This window comes from Arctopsyche grandis, chromosome 1 (genome assembly GCF_051622035.1).
Source record: "Arctopsyche grandis isolate Sample6627 chromosome 1, ASM5162203v2, whole genome shotgun sequence".
NCBI classification, from domain to species: domain Eukaryota; kingdom Metazoa; phylum Arthropoda; class Insecta; order Trichoptera; family Hydropsychidae; genus Arctopsyche; species Arctopsyche grandis.
Genome location: NC_135355.1, coordinates 33,132,371 through 33,149,511, shown reverse-complemented (window position 1 = coordinate 33,149,511; position 17,141 = coordinate 33,132,371). Strand labels below are relative to the sequence as shown.

The 17,141-nt window shown below is 32.3% G+C and overlaps 1 protein-coding gene across 1 annotated transcript in view; it reads left to right on the top strand.

The window, feature by feature from the left end:
* The window catches only part of LOC143916001 (disks large homolog 1-like), a 112,258-nt gene that overhangs the window by 80,096 nt on the left and 15,021 nt on the right, over positions 1 to 17,141 (top strand). The window contains exon 3 of the mRNA XM_077436852.1: positions 12,675 to 12,866. Within this exon, the coding sequence (XP_077292978.1) occupies positions 12,675 to 12,866 (192 nt within the window). The remainder of the gene's footprint in view (positions 1 to 12,674; positions 12,867 to 17,141) is intronic.

Here is a 17,141-nt window from a genome sequence, read left to right as displayed (position 1 = left end):
TATTTTTTTACAATTTCGCCATAGTGATATTACAGATTAGCTCCAGGTCGTCACTATGGCTAATTTATTACAAAATATTGAAAACTCGTAATTAACGAGACATCTAAATACATACACATGTAAATCGAAACAATACCTGACATCTATGGTGAGATACTACAAACATCGTATAAATACGATTAATAACATTTTTCATGTAACAATACGAATTTTTACGTTCGATAAACAACCACAGAGACATCTGTGTTGAGAAATCTGGCGAAACCTGGAATATAACAATAACTAAAGGTTTGCAACAGAAAATTGGGAAGGAAAAGCCAATTTTATAGGAACCTTTTCAATTAAAATCAGAAAAATTTGCAAATTCTGATAAAAAACGTTTGACCTCGACAAACCAAAGTCTAGCCAACAACGAGACTCTTAGTGGGAATCGAACCGGTGACATTTAGAAGAACGAAATAATTTAATACTCACCACTAGACCACGCTGCTGGTTAATATATCTGTCTGACCAATCTGGCAAGCAACACCGGGCCAAGGAATGAACTCAAGACCTCTCAGTTGAAAGCATTACACGCTAACCACTGAGCTACGTTGCTGGAAATTTTCCTTAACTTTAAAGATACTGTTGATGTTAAGAAAACTCGATGCTCATTTTATAATATATGTAAGTATTGATAAATTTTGTACTATATAAAAGCAATACCGTTAAGCTTGTCATATTTAAAACTCGTTTAGTTCTATACAAAAATAGGGTTAAGTAATGTAAAATTTACTCATTTACCGGTATGGGAAAAGCGAATAGCAATTTGCATTGTTTGTATGATGTAAAATAAATTTACATTTTTTTTAAATAACGTACAAAGAAAGCATTTTGAGAGTTTTTTGCATACAAACGTTTCAGATGAATGAAGAACAAACCTTTCTTGTCGTTGGTGGCATTGGCCTGTTCGTTTCGAGACTATTGTTTAGTTGACGAGGGTATTTCAAACGGCGCGTTCTCTATAAATTGATAGTCATTTACGTTAATTCAAAAACTTTGTTCGCCTTTATGTTTCATTCGGCAATGATCTTAGCCAGCATCGGCTTGGATAAATCAAGCTGAGTTTGCAATCGTGTATTAAAAAATAACTTTCACGTTCGACTCAAGTCAGTGTTTCGGCAACATGACAGGAGATTGACAGATATCACAATTATAACGGAATATTTATATAAGAGAGGACGAAACTACACAGAGTCGAATTATTGTAACACGATTTAACAATGTTCAACCATATCTATTGGTCAAATATTATAAACAAAAATTGCACATAAATACATTCATACTCAGTCTTTTTTATTTTAAATATACATACATATGTACATGGATTCATACTTTGACCGTAGATATAAAAATGTAGAGTTACATATGTACATATTTCGTTAAACTAACTAAAAATACATACAATAAATGATTTTGGCTTGGCATATGTTGCAAAAATTCCAAGTAAATATTGTATACACTTTTTATATTGATATTTCTTATAATATAAAAACATTTTTTTACTTATTACTTTAAGCATCATTTATATGAAAACACGATCATAGAAAGATTAGGGATCTGATGTGTAGCAGCCTGCTGTGGTGTACCGCAAGGCTCTTATCTTGGACCATTGTTTTTTAGCTTACACATCAATGATTTATTTACATTGAACCATTTCTTTATTTATTTAAATTTTGCCATAGTAGCATTACAGATTAGCTCCAAGTCGTCACTATGGCTGTAAATTATAATTTTTTTAGTATATTTTTACAACATAAAATTACTGGTTGTAGATATAAAAATGTAAAGTTATATAAAATGTTCATATGTACATATCATTCTATTATTAAAATAAAAAAAGGATTATTCACTGTTTTTCGTTAAATTAATTTAAAAATACATGCGATAAGAGAGAGCTTGAAATTGCTTAAAATTAATATTCACAAAGTCCATCTTAATAAATGACTTGTCATCTGTTGGCAAACACCGATTGGAACACCATCCAAACCGCAAATTCGTTATTAAATATACCTTATAAAATAATAGCTTATTATATTCGTATTATGTAGGTACAAACTTGCAGCAGTTTGTAAATATTATATATATATATATATATATATATATATATATATATATATATATATATATATATATATATATATATATATATATATATATACATACGTATTATGAAGAGAACGCTGTTTGGTGAATTGCGTGTTTTGTTTTTATTGAGTAATTGAATTTTATTAATCTCGGGGGAGGAATGTAAATTAATAATTATCTAATGCTTATGAACTGGTTGTTGTTTTGGAGAAAACACGCAATTTTGCGTGTCTCCTTCACAACATTTAGCACACAACAAGTATAAATCTTTCTTAGTTGCCCTCCGGAGGGATACCCCTAAAAGTGTTACTTCTTATCATAATTATTTTGTTTTTATATACACCCTTTGAAAACATTTGTTTTCTTTGAATAGTGCCAGTCTCATTTGAATTCCACATTTATTTCTTTGAACTGTTATGCCGTAAGCTACGAAACGGCATTTGAGTGCGCTGTAAAATTACTCGTACGCGAATTTGTAAGGCGCGTATAATTCAGAAAGCTTCCAAATACTTTACAGCATTTCCATGTATGGACCACCCCCACGTAAAGCAGTAAAAGACGAATGCCCTTGCATTAGAAGGGGGGTAAAACGAATAAAAAAAATAAGAAACGAAGACGATACCATAAGGGATGAAATTGTACTGGTATCGTTGTCTCGTCCCTGGCAGCCATTACGCATCCATAATTCACGCAAGAGTTGCCATCGTAAAACGGGAACACGGACAAATAAAAAGTTCAAAGTCAGAAAGATCCATCCGAGGACCTCCGTTTTATCCGGGCCGCCCTCTATGCGATTTATGGGGTGTTATAAAAATAAATATATCCTTATCTCGGGGGCGTTAGAAGAGGCGAGAAAACTGGCGGAAGCGTCTAACCATATGACGCCAAATGATCCTCGACTCGGCCTCGCCAACTTGACTCTCAGATATTAATCTGCCCTGGCGCCAATAAACAAACTCCCCTTCTTCTGGAATTCTGGAAGACAACCCTTCTTTTTCACACCCTCCCGTCCCGTCGCCTACAGTCATAAAAAACACGTCTCCGTGTGATTTCGCGCACACTTTCAAGCTTTTCGCCAGCTTCGTGAATCATCGACGGGACGTTTATCGGATAGGCGGATTCTCATCACTACAAGTAACAAAAAAAAAAAAATAATAATAAAAAACAAATACTATGAACAAGCTTTTATAATTGAAAAATCATATTATATGTATCCCTTGCCGCTATACCCTGTCTTGATCTAATTTTAGATATATGTATATATAGAAAATTATATAAAACCATAAAAGCAATAAGTAAATCTAATCGCTATAATAAAAACACTGACATCATCAGATTTTATATATAAACCATGCGCGAGGCACGAGAGTCACTCAAATCATCAGACTCCGTCAACCAGTCATAACATCGATTCAACTAGCATGAGCATAAGCTCTTAACAATCGTGTAGTAAATTATACGCATGTCTTAAGTTTATCGTTCCAATATTTAAGTGTTTTTCGAATATATTGGCTACAATAAAAAGTATATACATATGTATTTTAAAAAGTTTATGTGTATAAAAGAATCTATTTTATTCAAATCTTCAAAACTTTAAACAAAAAAATATATATTTTCGACATCATCATAATAAACGTTTTTTAACCAGCGGCGTGGACTAGTGGTAGTTAGCATATTATACTTTCGAGCAAAGTGGTCACGGGTTCGAGTCCCACTATAGTACCGCTGTTGGCCAGACCTTGGTTTGTGACTCCCGGTTGATCGTTTGTTATCATTTTTACCAATTTTTTTCTGATTTTCATTGAAACGGTTCATGGTAATCTATCTCGTATCGTATCTCTCGTGGTAATCTCAAGTTATTCAGCGTCCATTTGTTCGTCAATTTGATAACAAAATGCTGCAAAAAATTATTTATAGATGTATGAATTCGCATTGAATAAAATGCTTATGTATATTTATTGTATTGTAATGTATTTGTTTAAGTAAGTACACTTGTCGTTTTCGAGCGATCTGTAAAGACGAGTGTTCATGTTCTATGAGATAAAAATAAAAAAACCAATTTGAAGAACAATTAATGATTCATAAAAAAAGTTTTTAAAAACTTCTAGAGACAAACAAAAAGACGTTCTAGGCTTTTCGATGCAACCCTGTGTAATGTACATTCTTTATCCAAAATTGAAAAATGTCAACGAGTTGAAAACTAAATAAAATTAAGACAATATATAAAAAATAAGTGTTTATAAAAAAACTAATGTACTAAAATATAAAAAATAATTACAAAATAAAATAAAAAGGCAATTTAACCCTTACATTTTTACCCAAAATTTCAATAAAAAATATACGACAATATAAACTATAAATATAAAATGTGTGAGATTTCATGATTAGGATTTCAATCAAAAAGATTTCAATGATTGGGATTTCAATCAAAATTATGATCCCGGCTTAAACTAATGTAATTAAATATATAACTAAGAGGCTTGGGCCGTGTAACTACGTATGTAATGATAAAAAAAACCTTGAAGCCATTTACTCGATCATAAAAGTGTTTAATTATTTTTAAAATTGATCATTTTATTTATTATTGATCATTGTCTCAAAAACATTTATATTAATATTTTGATAGTACTTATTCCCACAAATATATATAATATACATATTTTCGTAAGTACTCTCAGAAAAAAAATATTTATACTTATTTTCATTTTTCTGCTTATTTGAAATAAAAATATGATATTTACGTACAAAATCCTATTTCATGATTTTAATTAGTTTTTTTTTCCACCATATCATATTATACATACGAATATATTTAATCAAATTTTCACGAATGAAAACGAAAAGATCGTTGGTAAAAATAGAAACGCTTTGTGTATAAATGAATGGTTGAGATTACAGTCAAGTATCGTATGTCATGTTCAATAAACATTCGGAAAAACATTTACCAGGCAGGCGGACAGATATAGGACTAAAGGAAATTGCCGGAGAGGTGTGAGGTGAGGTATGTAGGGGGCGCCATAATCGCCTAAAACACGGCGGAAAGAACGAAACCGGAATTACTCGTATTTGCTTTGTGGTGCTTTTCTTTTATATTTTCTCGAGGCGCAAAACAGAATCTCGTCACAGAAATAACTCATTTCGTCAAAAGCGCGAATGGGATAGGAACGAGGGAAACAGAGCAATCTTCACCTCTAGAAATAATAATAAAAAAAAAACGGAACACATATTTTTTTTATAAACGTGTAGTCGCCGACCACACGTCGGAAGCGAAAATTGTAATCGGAAATGACAGACGGTTTCAATTTTCAGCTCTGGTTGCCGGGAAAATAAGGAAATCTGGCCGACAACGCGATTATGGTAAAAACGCGTCTTATACATAGTACACGTTTCCCGTGAAATGAAATCCGGAAAATGCTGAACGCAACTACCGAAAAATTAAACAAATCTAATCACTTTGGTAACTTGAAATTGGAAACATTGTAAATCTCTCAATATTATTCAATATATTCTGTATGATAACGTGACGGTTCGAACGGTGAAAATTTTGCCAATCAATCATGTTACGTATCCGATAGCTTACGCTTATCTTCGGAAGTTGCGGTAAAAGAGTTTTTTCTCTATGCAAATAGGCGTGCTTGATATTTAAGCTCTGCAATTAGTATGCAAATTTCTGGAGAAATACGTATACTTTGCATAAGCTCGCGTCTTACCGGCAAAAAGTTTACGTCTCGGCGATAAAGGAGACAACTTGGTGCCCGCGACGTAAATTTTCTTGATAAAATTTTCCGGGGTTACGGTGGAAAAGTTACGCATAATTTAACCGGCTGTGATATAATTAGTTAGGACTCGCCAACCTCACGCATTACTCATGCTAACAAAAGCGAAATAGCGTCTTCCATAATCTCAATGGACTGACCCGATACTCCAAACTTGGATTGTTAAGACATTAAAAAATATTCAAATTCTGACTGCTATCCCAACTACCCCATGTCACCTAACTCTACAACTCTGACAAATCTTTTTTCATGTTTTTGGATATGAGGTTAATCTATCATTTTTTTTTTTACTATTTTACATCGATTTTTTTATAATCATTCTAAACACTTTTTGATCAAAATTTCCAAGTAAATGCTACACTTTTAATATTTGTATTTCTTATAATTTAATATTTATTTTACTTATTGATCAATATGATCAACATGAAAAACATTATCACAGCTTTTCTGTTGCGTAGCTACTCTGGTCTGGTGTACCGCAAGTCTCTAATCTCGGACCATTGCTTTTTAACTTACGCATCAATTAAATCATTTGTGTATATAATAACAATAAGTAATTATATTCTAATGACATGTGATTCATATGAATGGCCTATTAATGTAATATCCATTTAATACAGTATGATAATAGTTCTTTCAATGATAATCTAAGCCTGCGGATAGTCATATCTCGTTCATTATGATATATTCCATGTTTCATTTATTTGTCTACCTGCTGTAATTTATAGAAATACGGTTTTTGGTTTTGGATATTCTAATAAAACAAGTTTAAACCGGTATTCGGTTTTACTCTGATGTTTTTAAAAATCCTGATTAAAACTATTCAATAAAGTTATTTTATCTATCTAAAACATATGTTATTAATATCCCATCTTAAATATGATTTTTAAAAATAATATTATTTTTAAATATGTATCTTGAAATTTTGACGGAACACTTTGGTTATTTTGTAAGGTTGGATGACATACGTATATACATTGTTTGTACGTTAATAATAAAAATATATATATTTTTAGATGTTGATCATTTAAAACAGACATGTCCCCCTTTTTTTTAAGTAGTACTTGGTAGTACCTGCCTATTGATTAATTTTAAGACTCATTCTACACAAATGAATGGAAAAATAGACCACAATATCTCAAAAAAACAAAATCAATTTAAACCGCATTACATATAAATGTAAGTATTATAAACTACCTAAATTAATCCTTTCTTCTATTCTTTAAGTTGTCTATAATTATTTTTGATGCAGTGCAGTCAAGTGCAGTACTTTTTTAACTTGTTGATTTTTTCTAAAATTCTTCGCAAGTCTCGCTATAATTCACTCTTATTTGACGACCCCGCCCTTTGCAATTAAAAAATGAAATGAACATTTTTCAGCGAGTCCCTATGAAAAGACCGTAAGAAATTTCCTTCATTACGTTATCTTGCGTCTTTGTTTTTTTTTCGCTTCTTCTCTTTGAGTATAATTCACAAGCAACCCGAGAGGATATCCTAAAAAGTTTCACAGGACAAACTCGGGAAATGTATGTGTGACAAGCGTCATCGCCATTGTGCGATCCGCGTCTTTACAACGCACCGCTTATCTTAAATGATGAGAAAAATTTCACAGGATCGTAAATCATATCTGCCTACTCTGAAAACACGACTTTGAATTGTTAACGCGAGCGGAAAATTTTGAAACTAATTTTGGTATAACATAATATATGACGCGAGTTTTCTTTAAAAAAATTTTTACCCATAAATAAGTGAGGGGATGGTTCGATCTGTTGCTAAATAATTTCGTACACGTGGCGTTTCATACATACATAAACACATATATACATATGTACATATGTATATGTACTGTTATGTATCTCGCTTATCAATGACAGGACTTGCCCGACCCAGTGTTATGAATATACATAAACTAGTGAATAGCCCGATGAAATATCATCGCATGGGTATAAAACTATTATATACTCGTATAAAACTAAAAAAAAATCCGGAACCGGAACCGTTATTTTCGTAGACTCTCATAGATAGTTTTCAATTCTTTATTTGTAATAATTTTCAATTCTTAAAGTTAACGTTAACAAAATGTAATATTTTCCGATTATACACAAACGGTCATTGACCTCGTAACGTTGAATATTATTATTCACATAACAAATTACGTGCATATACATACGATGTGTATTTACAACACGTATTCTAAGCGAGGATATGGCGTGCGCCGTGGGCTCGTGAGAACATTTCGTTTGGATCGGAGGGCCCGAGGTTCGATTCCCGGCGCCCGCGGTGAATGAAATCAATTTTTTTCTCGAATATCGTCAAAATATAAATAATTTAAATTTAAATTTAAATTTAGATAAAAATAAATATATAAAAAATGTTTCAAAGCCTCGCTAAATGAAATTATTAAAATTACGTATTTTTATATGGCGAGAAGGAACATTTCAATTAATGTTTAAAAAAAAAAAGGCGAAATAAAGAATTGGATTTGGCGTGATGTACGTGACCATTAGCTCAATTTAGACCTATATTCCGGCTATTTGGGGTGATCGGTTCGAGTCGCGACAAAGTCGTCTCGTCGAAAACTGAATTTATCGAATTTATCGATTCTTTCATTATGTTCGGTGAGAGTTAAGACACACACACACAGATTACCGTCTTTATATATATGATGTAAATACCTCGCTTATCAATGCAGTTGACTAACCAGTAGGGATAAGACACACCATTTATTTGTGACACAACTAATTTAACAAGTAACACCATTGATGTGTGGCACACCTCATTTACTAAGTACAACCATTGATTTGTGGCACACCTTAAAACACTGACTAACCGAAATTGTACGACACGTGTCTTCTACACCATTGTTTTAAAGAAGAGTATATAAACTCATTACTGTTAGAATTAGTCAGTCATCACCATCAAGACTCCGAGAGAGGTAGTCATCAACATTGACTCCGCAAGTGTCAGTCGTTAGTCATTACCATCGACTCCGAGAATGACAGTCTTTAGTCATCACCATCGACTCCACAAGTGACAGTCATTAATATACATAGACCCCGTAAGCGACGGTAAACACATCAGCAGCAGAACTATAGTTAAAGTGAAATAGTTCTACGTATCTCATTTAAATTCTCCGTTTCTATATTAAATCATTAGTTTTTTCGAATATATCTAACAATAAGATACATGTAACGTAATAATAATAATGAAGAAATCTTGGTTACTTAACCAAGTACATAGTTTTAAAAATTTATTAATCTTTCATTGTAACGTGACAGTACAGACAGTCGTAAAAGAAGTTTCGAGACTTAATCTGCAGTAATTTCGAAACATAAACATAAAAATGCATTTTCATCGTCGTGACACGTTTTATAGGCGCTTACCTTTGAGAAATAAATCTTTTAGCACGTCTTAAGTGCATAAACTTTCTTTCAAAACAACCTTAATATGAGTCTTTTTTAATCATTAAAACTAAATTTTCATATAAAAAGATAATACATATATCACTGTTGAACAATGATGAATTGACATTACTGACAAACTTTGGTACTTGTTATATTAATTTTATATTTGAAAAATATTGACAAAATGTTTAGGCACGTTGTGATGTCCTTTACTTCTATTTTGCATGTCATTTACTTTTATTAAGCTTCTGCCTAACACTGAGAGGCGCCGGGTTCGATCCCATGAGCTGACCTCGATTGAAAAGATTTTTTCTGAGTATATCTGTAGTGCTGCTGACTTGGATATTTGTGACTCCAAATCGATCGTTTCTTCCTTCCTAAAAACCTTCCCATTTATGTACTATGTCACCACTATGACTATAATTAATGAACAATAAAATTTATATACAATTCATAGATGTCTCGTTAATTTGCGAATTTTCAGTGTCTCGTAATTCAGCGACTTGTGTAATAAAAAATGTTGCATTTTTTTGTAATTGGCCAGGAAGGCGCATTGGGGTTTACCAGTAAGGCCTTCCTGGTATAAAATGTAATAAATAACATGTAACTTTATTTTAATTCGTGTATCGTGTATCCATTCCGAAGCCACCCGTTGAAATCAACAGGCACAACACTAGTTGCTTATAATTGCCGATATCTGGTATTTGTTTGTTTGGGGAATTGCGAATTTGCAGATATATGCAGTGTTCATACACACACATATGTACATGAATGCACTCTATACAAAATGGTTCTACGTATAGTAATCAATTTGTCGATTTCGTTCATTTTTACATACCTCCTTTACGTTTCACATGGCATTCGTGTTAGTGGTCATTTTTATCTCTTATCCGATCGTTTTCATACTTTGCCATATTGCTCATTTTAGTCATCAATACACGTTATTACAAACATCCTTTACGTTTCACTTACGATTACAATACAGGAACAAATTTGCCTCTAATCCGATCGTTTTCATACTTTGCCATTTTGGTCATTTTGGTCATTAATATAACTAAATGGATCCTCCGCCATTACGATGGTTCAAAATATCGTGTAAGACGCGTTTGAAATCGCTCCCACGAAAAAGTGCCAGACGTTTATCCAGCGTTTGTTTAGACTATTCTCACTTTTCGCCATGTCAGATTGCAATTGTTTAAACGCCTATAACTTTTTTCTTTTTTCACTCTATATTTTATAAAATTTGCTTTATAGGTTCTCACTATCTCTAATATATAAATATTTATAGTTTTAACTCTCATATGTATATATTAATTTCAATATAACTTCGTGTAATGGCATATAGCCTCTATATATCAATTTACGGCCAAATGTGTCAGATCTTTCACAGCTAGAACTACATTTCTTCACAGAGCGTTATCCGTGAGATAAGTATTCAATAAGAAGTTATGTTGTATCTAATTGTTAATATCATTTATCAAATAGTTTTCCACCAACATACAAAGCTGGCCGCATTCTGTTAAAAAAATTGTATAAACTAGGAATAAGGAATATAGATTGGTTTAAGTGTTATTTATGTAATAGAAAACAGAGGGTGAAAGTAGGAAAATAAATATCTTGTGAAGCTAATATACCCCATGCTTTTTATTTTATATATTAACGATATTATTAAAACAGTTAATAATTGTAAGATTCATCTTTTTGCGGATGATACATTAGAATATATATTAGGTAAGAATGCAAAAGAGATGTGTGATATTTTGAATGTGGAATTGAACAATATAAATAAATGGTTGTGTGTAAATAAATTAAAAATTAATATTAATAAAACAAGAATGATATGGATAAATAATAAAACTGGCGTAGGTGAAGTGAAAATGGGTGACAAATTAATAGAGATTGTCGTTAACATTAAATATTTAGGTATTTACATAGATTCAAGACTGAATTTTAAGGTACACGCTGAATATATTATAAAAAAAAATGGCTAGAAAGGTTGGTGTTTTATGTAGGTTAAGAAATGTTTTAAGTAGAAAAAGTAAAGTTTTAGCCTACAATACAATTGTTTTTCCACATTTAGTGTATTGTGCCACTGTGCTTAACTTGTTTAGTGACCAAGATACAGGGAAAATACAAAAATTACAAAATAAAGCTATGAGAGGTATTTTGAATGTTCGTAGATTCAAAAGTATTAGAAGTATGTTAGATGAATTGGGATGGTTGAGTATTAATAATAGTTTAAAGCTAAGCACATTATCGTTTGTTTATAAGTTAGATCATGAGTTATTACCCGATTATTTTAAAGATTATAGAATAAGAAATAGAGATATTCATAATCATTACACTAGAAATAAGAATAATTTAGTTGTAGGTAGAGTAAGAAAAAGAAAGACAGCTGGGGGTGTCTTTCATAGGGGTGTACTAATGTATAACTCCCTCCCTGAGTGCATCAGGTCTTCTAAGACCATGGATGCATTCTTGCGAAGAGCAAAGAGACACCTCTGTGAGGGACAGTACATATAAGTTAACACTTTCAATGCTGAGCTAGAATCTATTGTTTCCGTGCTATGCTGATATTTTATAAAATAGCTCTGTCTCACAAATGTTTTGACAGTGTGGGGGTATAGACAGTTCTTGGAACGCGCGTCTACCTGCATCTTGCATAAAGCACGCTATACAGTACCTATGTATATCTATTCATTATTTTCGTAAAAAAAAAACTTCTGGAAATTTTTTGTACGTATAATTAACAAATAATATATATTATACGATATTTAAAAATAATAAAACACTTTAATTTATGATTCTTGATGTTGAAGGCTGGCTGATTGACCCGTTTGAAGAAGTTGAAGGTACAACAGAAGACATTACAGTTTGAGAAATATTAGAAGGAGCGACATTTTCGTCGTTATCGCTATCGCTATCAGACTCTAATTCGCTGTCGATTTCGTATTTACTCTCTGTTCCATACTCAACATCAGTGTCATACATATTCTCCATACTAAAACGTAATAAAAAAAAATAATAATAACAACACTCGAAGGTTTACTCGATTTGTATACTTTATTCAAATACAGGCTTAATATATGTACACAGATCAAACAGTGATAGTTTTATTTTTAGTTATCAGCTGATTTTTACACACACACACACACATGTTGCAATACCTTTTCAAAACTATTTCTAGAACGGTTTCAGTATTGAAAACACAAAAATTTATATTTTAATATCCTTAAATAAGTGGGATGAAATTGGCGTGCCACTTTGTGACACGGGTAGCCAACCGCAGACGTGGCATGTGTGCGTTTTAAGGAATTCGGTAAAAAGCGTTTCACTCCGAAATATTTAATGAGGTGTTTGTTTACAGTCGCCAGGCGAGTGCGAATGGCAGTTTTTCGAGGTGCAGTTGGAAAGGGGTGCTGCGGGCCTGGGGTTTAGCATCGCTGGTGGAATCGACGGAGCTCGTCGCGGAGACTCTTCTATATACATTACGAAGCTAACAGAGGCTGGAGCAGCCACTATAGACGGTCGGCTCAGACTCAACGACGCAATACTTCAGGTAATAAATACAACAATTAATTATTCAATTACGCTTGACCCAATTCTCTGACGAGGCCCCCCCCCAAAACGACCCTAAAGTAGACGGAGCGAATTCTATTCTAATTTTCACCTACAAAATAAGGGAATGCGGAAAATTGGAGGGGTTTGTTTTTGTTGTATACAGACATTTAGTCACACCTCTTTGCTCCCTTAATTTCATATTATACTAGCTGAACCCGGCATGTTTTATAATAAAGAATGCAATTCCCGTTAACGTTCCCATTTGTCAGAAAAACGCAGGCAGCGAACACATTTGAAATTATTGCGTTGCAATGACACTCATTCCCGTTTTCGGGTGATTTATTTATTCATTATTATTAAATAGCAAATTGCTAATGAATTATTTACAATTAACAATGTCAAACTTATTACTATTTATTTACAAACTATTTTTATTTTAATACTAGCTGAACCCGTCATGCGTTGCAACGCCCAATAACGCATGCAATTCCTTTTCCCGTTCCCGTTGTCGTTCTTGTTCCCGTTCCCATTTTTCGGAAAAACGCAGGTAGCGAACACGTTGGTCGCGACGCGAAAATATTTGAAATTTGCAATGACACCCATTCCCGTTTTTTTTTCACAGTAATCTTCCCAGACATACATACAACAAATCCTGAAAGTTCTATCGTAATCGGTTTAGTGGTTTGGGAGCATATTCGAGACACACACAGACATTAATTTTTATATATGCATATAGATTGTTTTTTATGTATTTTAATTTTTCTCATTTTAATTGCATGTATGTATGTATAATATGTTTGATCAAACCCCTTGGGTCTATCGGCTTTGCCGCCTCCCCCAAGTATATTAAATAAATAAATAAAAAAAAAATTAAACTAACAACTATAATATAACATAGTTAACAAAATTAACAAACATAGCATTTTATCAAACTTACATATATAATGACGTCATCTTCTACAGAGGTATCCATTAACACCCCTCAAGAAAGCAACAATGCTACTAGCACCTCTAATACTCTCAGGAAGGGCATTGTATATTTGAACACCTATGTGGAAAACACCTCCTGCAGTTTTTGCTTTCTTAACTCTACCCATAATTAATTTATTCCTATTTCTAGTTTTATAATTATGTACATACATATATCTCTATTCTTAACTATATGATTATTAAAATATTTGGGTAATAGATTCTTATCTAGCTCATATACAAATTTTAAAGTGCTTAATTTAAGACTATTACTAATATCCAACCATTTCAATTCATCTAACATACTTCTTACATTCTTACATGTATACAACAAATCCTGAAAGTTCCATCGTAATCGGTTCAGTAACTTAGGAGCCTATACGAGACACACAGACAGACATTCAATTTGTTAATATCATTATTGAAATAGATAATTCGCTATTTATATATTTAGAGAAAATTTTTTATAAAAATTGAAATGTTTTTTTTTATCATCACTACTTGTGACTTTTATAAAAATAAAAGCGTTTCCTATTTTACAAAGGCTCATTTTTTTCATCTTTGTCATATATGATGACTACGTACAGTCAATCCTCCTATGACGCGCTAGAGCTCTCCCAAAAAAGAAATGGGAAAAAGATAAGAAGTGGAAAAAATAATGAAATTGTAAGAAAACATGATACAGAATCTTATATTTTGATTTGTTTTGTTTTATTGTATTTTATGATGCCAAAAAGGCATAAAAATGTATTACATTGGTTATATATACATATGTATATGTACATATCTGTATAAGGGTTAATAATATCCAGCAGTTTGTGGCTACGGCACAGCACAGTAGCTCACGTAAACGACATTTTCTTTTCATAACACATAGCAAGACACGTTTCAGTACGTTCAGACAAGTTTTGGCCGAGTGCAAGGCAAAGTCGGCTTACATATACATTACAGAACGCGACGATACGGCGCAATATTACTTGCGTAGTATCGTCGAGTCAATATTATCACAATATAAAATTTCCGAAAATATTCATATGCGCGTGGGCACTTCCGTTAATACGTGTTCACTCACTACTATGACGTCACGTCAATTCGTGAATATTTCCATAGTGGCCAAATAACCGTTTTGATTTATACCTTACGGTGTCATGTACTGCTGTATAATATTAATAGTTTGTGTCGGCCACTGCTGTTACCTCTACACCACGTAAATATTACGGAACATAAGAATTTGTACGAAAAAATACTTTTCATTCTGCTGTTTACGTGCAGCTGCCTGTCTGCCAGTTATGCCAGTACAAATAACCCTAATACGTGTTTATTGTACTCTAGTGTTTTTACCCGGCTTCATTCGGTATTTGTAATATAAACCGCTTAAACATGGCCAATCTAATAGTAAATATTTTATTAAATTTATTTGAATAGTTTTATTGTATTTAATAAATTTATTTGAATATTCATCTGTTTTTCTACGAACCGACAATAGTTACATAAAAAGTCTCTTTCGAAATTATATATTAGATTTGACACATAAACATCATTAAAATGAGCAAATTTTTCATTTTATTATATGTACATATATGTTATATAAAAATGGAAGAGACGTATGTAGGGTTTTTTTACTTTATCTATGTACATAGTAACAATAGATGAAGTATTTTTTTATTAACAAATATGGAGATTTCAAAAAGTAATTAGTACAATTATCAGGATTTCATAAATGTTAATGGTTGTTTGTATTTGCCTTACATAATATAAAATAATACTTACAAAACTTCTGTACATGATGTCGTGTTAAATTTAAAAATATAATGATTAATTAACTTATGTATATAAAATTCTTAATAATTCTTATAACACACCCGTCGCGTGATTGATTGAGTATTGATTGAATAAACATTGATTGATTGAATATTGAATATTGTATGATTGATTCATTGAATAAAAATAAAATAGAATAATAATGTCGGAGATAGCACTGTTACCAATAAACGATACATTCACATGCTAATTTGTACGTGGACAACCAAACGAGTTTGCAGGGGTGAAATTAGGGGATAGCTCAAAATTTGGCGAGACATTATGAACAAATTTGAAGCAATTTGAAGCACGAACTCAAACCCGTGACCACTGTGTTAGAAATCACATATGCTAACCACTAGTACATTCTGCTGTTTAAAAATCAATGGGCACAACACAAGTGTCATATATTTTTGTTTTTAACTGTGACTCGATACTACGAACTGACTATAAACCACTTGGCCGACTATTTATTGTTGTTAAAGCGTCACTCTAACTGCAATTCTATTCTTCGAGATATAATATATAATTTTGCAAGATACAGTATTGGATTTAAAACCATAAATTACGTTGTTTTACGTTGAATATTGTATGCATTTATTTTTTTTGTTTATTTCAATCGAACATGTACACTCGCCTTACAGATCGCTCCAAAGCGATCTATAAAGGCGAGACGAGTATACTGATAAAATACAATAATACAATTAATACAAGCATTTTTATACAATGCGAATTCATACATACATCATCCACAGTGACATCTACATATAGAGATCTTTTTGCAATACTTTTACTATATAAATTGGCGGACCTCAAGACGCTAAATAACTTAACTAAATGACGAGTGTACTAATACAGATACAATACGATCAATACAATCAATACAAGCATTCATTCAAACATCATCCGCAGTGACATCTATGGATACATTTTTTACAGCATTTTTATTAAACAAATTGGTAAACCTGGAGACGCTGAATACCTTAAGATTTGCAAGACAGATTGGAAAGGAAACACCAATTTCAGGAACCGTTTCAATGAAAATCAGAAAAATTGGTAAACTCTGAAAGGCAACGATCGACCTGGAGCTACAAACCAAGGTCTGGCCAATAGCTATTAGTGTGAATCGAACCGTGACTACTCGAAAGCATTATATGCTAACCACTGGTCCACGCTGCTGGTTTATTATATGTATGTATGTAAAATGTTTAAATACATATTTGCCAATTTACGAAAATAATCATAGAGTAATCACCGTGGCCAATTTTTTCCGCCCGAGCTTATTTACTTACGATGTATGTAAAAAGGCTAGAGAGAGATCATGCGGGGTAAAAATTCGTAGTTTTTCCTCTCGACGTACATGTTTAATAAAAGCTTTTCTCGGCACGCTCCAAGCACCATTTTCCTTTTTTTTTAGCTAAACTTTCATAAAACGTCCGCGTAAGAAAATATCCACCGTGAAAAAGGATTATGCGAAAAACGCGGATAAGAATATAAAGTGCGC